This window comes from Belonocnema kinseyi, chromosome 4 (assembly GCF_010883055.1).
Source record: "Belonocnema kinseyi isolate 2016_QV_RU_SX_M_011 chromosome 4, B_treatae_v1, whole genome shotgun sequence".
NCBI lineage: Eukaryota > Metazoa > Arthropoda > Insecta > Hymenoptera > Cynipidae > Belonocnema > Belonocnema kinseyi.
This window is the reverse complement of record NC_046660.1, coordinates 103,763,172-103,770,955: the sequence shown is the minus strand read 5'-3', so window position 1 is coordinate 103,770,955 and position 7,784 is coordinate 103,763,172. Positions and strand designations below refer to the sequence as shown.

General features: G+C 29.7%; 1 protein-coding gene across 2 annotated transcripts in view; it reads left to right on the top strand.

Annotated features, from left to right (window-relative positions):
* Positions 1-373: 373 nt before the first annotated feature.
* LOC117171853 overlaps positions 374-7,784 on the top strand; it is a 261,588-nt gene continuing 254,177 nt past the window's right edge. For both annotated transcript variants that reach the window (XM_033359489.1, XM_033359488.1), the window contains exon 1: positions 374-654. In XM_033359489.1, coding sequence (XP_033215380.1) covers positions 597-654 — 58 coding nt within the window. In that variant the 5' untranslated portion in view covers positions 374-596. The remainder of the gene's footprint in view (positions 655-7,784) is intronic.

Below are 7,784 nucleotides of genomic sequence, written 5' to 3'. Positions count from 1 at the left end.
GACAATTCCCAGAAAAGCAACCATTTCATATAAGTCTTCCAGAACTTTTCATCGTTCAAACTTTCTTCTCCGAACATTGAGAATTTGCATATCATGAGATCGGAAAGGATGTACGCCGGTGGGGATCCGGTTTTCCATCCAACCGGGGGTTCCGGAAGTCAGAAGTTGTATCGGCCGTGAACAGGTGTTAGAGGAATAAGCCAGGTGAAGAGGCCAGCGGCAGTGTGGTGCAACACATGAAAAAGCAAGTAGGGGGTAATGTGTATGTGGTTGTCGGTAAGGAAGCGCCCTTACTAGCACACGAGGGTTGACTGGTGGGGGAGTTTCCAGTTCCGACTGGGAAGCACGTTCAGTTTGGCTCGGTTCTGCACCACGCACGGTGGTATGTTGTTTCTATCAATAGAAATATATCGTGGTAGCGTGTTTAAGTTTTCGCGCCGATTTTCAAAGTACCAACTTGACAGTGCTGGTCATTCCCGAAAAGTACAAATTGTCGCGACCATGAAGTGAAGTTTCGTGAGCTTATCAGTTTCTGTGTATCGGGGTGTCTTATTTTAATTTGTAAATTATTATATATTGGTTTAAACATCGATATTATGGGTTGTCCATTCTGTTTGTTGCTATGCTGTTTACTCGTGATTGGGCATGTTCAAGGTCAGTAAGCACGTGGTCCATTATTTCCCGCGTAAATTTTATGACAATTAAATATGATAGTTACATAGTTACCAAATAAAAGCGGTGATTGCATTTCTCTTAAAATGTTATTGAGGCACAATAAAAGAATATGCTTGAAGTTCGGAACGTTCAAGTGAACGAAATTTTTATTAATTGGTTTCTAAACTATAAACAGTGAAAAAATATTGATTTCTTGCATTGAGAGTAATGAGATTAGGTTTTATATTTGATTTATTATTATTCCTGTCTTATAAATAATTTTTAAATAAAAAATGCTTATTTTTACCTGCAGACAGAAATTGAAATTGTGGGACAAAATTCGCTTTTATGACAAACTCATACCGTTTTTTATTAACCAAATAAAATATATATTCTTTTTTTTCTAACACATTATTTTATATTTACATTTTATCGCATAAGTTATACGCCTAAAGCTATAAATTTATTCAAGATCGTGTACATAACGTAGCTATTTTTAATCGAAACTATGCAGTCTGCAATAAACGGTTTCAATGCACTAAAGGCTGATCCGAACCAAATGCATGCTTATTTTTTTGTTTACGCGCGCGTGTGTGCGTGGGTTGGTGCGTGCGCGCGCGCGTGTGTGTCTATCTTTAAAAAGCATGTGATGTAACTACAATTGAATGTCATTTTATGACTTATGTTCTGGTTCTTTTCAATTTATTAAATTTTTGATTCTATTAAAATTGTATAAATTTTAAAGCTTTAAAATACAAGTGGTGTGCAAAAAGCTAGGAACTTAGAGCCGAGTTTAGTAGAGTCGCGATTGAGCTGACTCGAACATTTGGCAACCCGAAATTTTCGAGTTCTTGAAAGTCTCGAGAACTATAGCAGTTTCGAGCTACCCGAAAGTTCAAAGCTTGATTTTTTTTGTTGTGTCAGCGAAATTTTCATGAGATTCAGCCCAAAGGGATTTTTCGAGTTGTTGCTAGATTAATTTGAAATCAAAAATTGGGTCCAAGATTGAGACTCGAAACCATTTGAGTTAACGAGACTTTTCGACTGCTTTGAACTTTTAGTTTTGAGTTTTGAACACAGACTGAACAGTTTTCACTTGGAATATATTTCAATATGGTTATATGTTTATGTATATATTCCAATACATTTGCTAATTCTTTCTTCCAGCAAATCTTTTTTATAAAGTTCTGAATGAAAAATAGTTTAATTTTAAATCATTTATGTTGTAAAATATCAGTTCTTAAAATGTATGTATTTTAAATATGTTCTGTTTAAATTTTACTGGTAGTTAATTTTTTTAATCCATCACATTTAAAATTGAATAAATTGTGAGTGCCTTTATTCTAAATAATTATTTGTTTACTGTTCCATTGCAACCGCATAGGCGAACTTTGAAGAAAAATGGTGGAATTTTTAAAAAAGGACTTCAATTCTTAACCAAATGGTTGAATTTTCAACATCGAAAGATGCATTTTTAACAAATTTTTAAATAAAAAAGGTTATACTTTAGCCAAAAACAGCTGAATTTGTAATCAATTAATGAAATTTTTAAGCCAAGAAGACGAGTTTTTCAAAAGGCAACTGAATTTTTCTTCAAAAACAACAAATTTTCTACACATGATGACGAAAAAAAGTTCAATTTTTTTTAAATAATTAAATTTTCAACAAAATTATTCGGTTTTTACCAAAATAATTAAATTTTCAACAAGATATTTTCGCAAGTAGATGATTTTTCATATAAAATAGTTTCTTCAACAAAATAATTTCAATTTTGATCGAAGAGAAGAATTTTCAACTTTAAATGTATTAGCTAATATTTCAATCAAAATTTATTCTAATTTTTAATCGAAAAAGTTAAATTTAACCAATAAAATAAGAAGAATTTTCAGCCAGGAAGATTATTGAGTCAATTTTCTTCAAATTAGTTGAAATTTCTACATTTAGGTAAAAAAGTGAGAAGAAAGGAAAGTTTTTTGAAAACAGGAAAAAAAGAGGAATTGTTCTACAAATGAGGTAATATAATAATACAATATAATAATGCTTGAAAATGACCAAATCATCCGTATTACAATTCAAAAATAAATTAACGAATAACTAAAAAAAAGTTTAATAGACTCATCTCTTAAAAATTTTAATTATTCAATTTTTTGAAAAATAATTTATTTCATTTATTCTAACAATAAGAATAGTACTTAATGATCATAGTGTTAATCCTACATGTCTTGTAGAAATTATTTAAGAATTAAAATACAGAATGTGCTTGAAAATACTTGCACATGCTCTCGAATTTCACGTGTTCGCGACTGTTTTTCTAATAAACACATGTTTACCCTTTCAGTCGAGGGAGAAAAGCTTATGAATTCCTGAAGTTCGACTGTCTGGCACATATGTTAATAGATAAAAAATGAAACAAACTGTTTTCTTTTTAAATCTGTCCCTGGTTGAATACCGTACATTTGAATTCTCTCGTTAATTATTTTAATCTCGTAAAGTTTATGAATTCAAAAGTAAATTTAAAAAAATAATCTTGAATAAGTCAAATTGTGTAACGAAATGCACAAGCAGGCCTAAAAAGAATTATTTTCTATAAAAAGCCCGTTTTTAACGACAAATACTCAAAAAAATATTTTTGTAGAAAAAAATATTTAAAGTAAAAGAAAGAAGTTTTTACATAACATTGTAAAATGGCTTATTTACACAAATTAACTTTTCTGTGTACTTGTTTTTAAAAGCAGGTATCTTAAAGAACATTCTTCTTTTTAAACCTTCTTGTTCCATTTGGTTGCCAAATATGGCTCTTTTAGGTTTAAGTTTTTTTTTGAAATGTACTTTGAAATATTCACTTTGACACCTGCAATAATAATATTTAATATTTGTGAAGATACGCATTTGAAATAAATTTGTTATAAATATATGTTGGCTGGAAAATAAAAAATAAAGAAAATTTATTAGAATGAAATTACCGAAATGATATATGTGTTTGATCAATATGACAGTGTCAAAAATTTATTAGGTAATTTTGTAAAAATATTTTAAAAACAAACATTTAGGCATTTCTTTAACACTTGTCTTTTACGATCTATTTTCTTAAAAGCGATGCTGTGTGTTTTTCAAGTTTAGTGTGTAATGAGAAACTTGCCTCGGTATACCTTCTGTCGCTGAACAAGAAAGTCGTCTTTTAAAATGAAGGAATATATTTAGAATAAGAACATTTTTATTTGTGTCCAATATGGTTTAGAATCAATTTTGAAAGAAGGATTGCCATATTTTACTGGATTTAAGGAAAAAATTACTAAAGAAGAAGTTTTCTTAGATTGAAATTGAAGCTTTCTCGTATTTCGATTTCATCAGATCTCAAACTTATTAACAGTTAAACAATTTTTAAAGATTTTTGGTTTAAGATGTTAAACTACAATTTAAATTTTCTTGTAATGTAAAATAGTTTCTTAGAAATATTGAAGTAAGCAAAAGTTGATAATCACTTGATAAATAACTTTAAATTCAATGAAGGTTTTCAATCAATTTAAACGTAACATAAAAATATTCACTATTAGTTTCCTATTCAAGTTTTGCTGAAGAGAAGGCCTGAAATGCCTCGAAAAATGCTAGATCCTGTTAGCGTAAACAGCATGATAAATAATAAAGAAATGAGAGCAAGGCGGTTTAATTGCCTTTTTCTTTATTTTTGTTTGTCCCTCGTTTTTCAAGTTTCATTTATCTGTCTCTATTGAACAAATTGCCTTTTTGAGTATTTGTTTTAAAAAACGGTCTTTGAAAAGAGCATTCTTCTTTTTCAAACTTCTTGTCCAATTTGTTTGCACAATTTGACTATTTTAAGCTTATGCTTTTTTAGTAGATGTACTTTGAAATAATTAATAAACCGATATATTAAGACAAAGATCCTGTGTCCTTCTCTAGCGTTCGTTTCTATTATCGTTTACAAAAGTTCGAATTTTGGTGAACCAAAAAAATAAATAATTTATTTTCATACTAATTTTAAATGATCACATGACCATCACATGTAATAAGAAGACGAATAACAATTTGATTGGTTGCAAGCTTGCGCGAAACATTTTTTTATTGTTTGCACAGTTTCTCTAGGGTCTAGGTTTATTTTGTGAAAGCTTCAAAATATCCTCTGAAGCAGTTGGAATCAGGTCACAAAACGTAATATAAAAATAGATTTTGAACTGTGGTTTCGCGAAATCCAGACGCCGTTGGGCCCCTATTATTAGCAGTAGTCGGCCGTAGTACGATAGTAGGAAGCACATTAACTGTTTTGCACAAAGAATGGAAAAAAATACCAACGAGATTGTGAAATTCGATGAGAGTGACATAATGTGTTAAATTAATGTGGGACTTTTTTCCACATTCATTATTTTTCTTTTCCTAACAGTATTTTTTATTTTTAATATGTTACTGCTATACAAATATTGAGATTAAATTTTAGTTAAAAATATATCATGCCCACAATATTTATTTGCGGAAACCAAAAATTAGAATATAGAACTTACAATCAAAGTTAAGTTTGTAAAACATGCTGCCTCATTTGGTGCAGCAAAACTTTGTACAGTTGTAGCCAATCTTCGGGCTAGATTGTCCGGAAGTCTCTCCCCATTGTCAAACTTTCAAGATCGTGAATTTCCCCTTACACTGCAAATAAAATAAATTCACTTCTAAACAAGTTTTGCTCCCGAACACATACTATTTTCCTTGCATATGAAAAAGTTTTCTACGTTGAACTGGCCTTTATATTAAAGGAGGAAGTTTGAACAAGTTTATGATTATTCATATTGTGTAAAATTGAACGTAATTTTTATTAAAAGAACTAAATAAAGTTGAAATCTCTTCCATTATGAGTAGTCATCTAGATAGGGGTTAATTTTGGGGTCGAGTATTGAGTTCCGGAAAATTTTGTCGTGTTTAAAGTTTCTAGTCAGTCACATTTTTATGTCAATAAGAAACTTTCTGGACCGATAATATTTTTTGCTACTTTGAAAAAATATTACAATATTTTGCATATTCCTAACGCGAGACCGAGAAAAGAAGTTCGAGATGTGATAGATCACTCTTCTTTGACCAGTCACTGGCAGGCGTATTTTTTAAATGGAGAGTTGGAAAAGGGTTTCAAATTGCGACAGATCACTCTTCTGTGACCAGTCACTGAGAAGTATTTTTTAAAGAGAGAGCTGGAAAAGGTTTCGAAATGTGTTTAATCACTCTTTTGTGATCAGCAACCAGACTAAAAAAATAAAATACGCAAAAAAATGTATCTGTATACTATAATAATTATATCTCGATAATGTCCTTTTAAATAATTTGTTATTAGTAGAATTCACTTGGACTTATCGACGTGTCTAAATGACAGGTGCAATCTCGGTAGGACGAAATAAAAAGGTGCCATCTCGAGTGGTTAAGCATGGAAGCTAGAAAATCCCGTATAAATAGTATTTGGAACTTCTATTTTGTTCTGCGGAAATAACACCTTTTTATTTGGACAAGTCGATATGTGGAGCGATTGAATTTGAATTTCAGATTCAAATGGCCTTATGGTGAACGAAAATGATGTTTTACCTGAAATTCAGTGACTGTGCGTTAATTGTACTACACAATTTCTCCATCCCTCTTCTTCTTCATCACAGATTATCACATAAAGCTCAAACCGCCCAGGGTGATGTAAAGAATAGGAACACGCCTCACCCCCCCCCCTCCCTTAGTCAAATTTTGAATGGAAAAAAGACCAAAAAGACGAATTTTCTTACAAGACAGTTAAATTTTCAAAGAAAAAATATGAATTTTCAATCTCAAAAAGATGGATTTTCTACAAAAAGATTAATTTTAAACAAAATAGTTAAATTTGTAACCACATAGTTGATTTCTCAACAGCAAATATCAATTTTCAACCAAACGGTGAATTTTTTAATATAAACAAGTCAAATTTCATAAAAAATAGATGCATTGTTAATTAAATAGTTAATTTTTCAAATTGAATAGATATATTGTTAACAAAGTCTTAAAATTTTTAATAAAACAGATACATTTTTAACGTAAAAAGTATTACCGATATTTCAACTAAAAAATATTTTAATTTTGACTGTAAACAGTGTAATTTAGTCAAAACAGTAAAAGAATTTTCAACCAATTAAGACTTTTCAATCAAAAGAGAAAAGAATTTCAAAGAAATTAGGAAAATTTCAAGCCGAAATAGCAATTTTTTTAAAACAATTGAATTTGCTATTCGCAAATATTTCTATAAAAATATTTAAATTATTAACTCAAGAAGACGAATTTGTTATCGAATAGAATGACGCTGTACTATCTTTTTAATTTTTAAAAGGTAAGTAAATTTGCAAAATATTAATAAAATTGTTAGCGAAAAAAGATGAATTCTCCATGAAAAATACTCCGATTTTCAACCGAAGAGATGATATTTCATTTAAACAGATGGATCTTCAACTGAAGAAATATATTTTCAATAAATCAGTTCAACTTTTAACCAATTAGTTAAATATTCAATTAAGAAGTTTCATTTTTTACCAAAAAATGCGATCTTAAAAAAATCAATTAAATTAATTAATTAAATCTTGAATTTTCAACTAAAAACGATCAATTTCAACCAATAACAGAAAAGTTTAATTTTAAGTAAAAACAATTAATTTTAAGAAATATAAAATTAATTCTCACCAAAATATTTAAAACTTCAACCAAATAGTAGAATTTTTAACCAGAGGAGAGGAATTCTGAACCAAAATTATAATTTTAAACTTTTTATTTCGATTTTCTTATTGGGATCTATTAGTTCAGTTTAAATTAAAGCAGAAAAATGAGGAAAGTAAAAAGTTTCTAAAAAGAAAGGGAAAAGAAGAGAAATTCTTTTTAAAAAAAGGGGGGGCCAGGAAGGCATGATTGGAAAGAGTGTGAAGTCTGTATTTAGATACTTTACTTGTAAAATAAAATCACCTATTTTAATTTTTTGAAGCATTTCAAAAAAAGCTATATGCACATTTATATCTTTTATATATAATGTCGCGTGCCCAGAGGTAGACCGCGAAAAGAATGGTTAGAATGTGTGAATGAGACCCTACTTAGAAGAGACATAAGAAGTCACAGAAACACGAGAGCCTGCATGA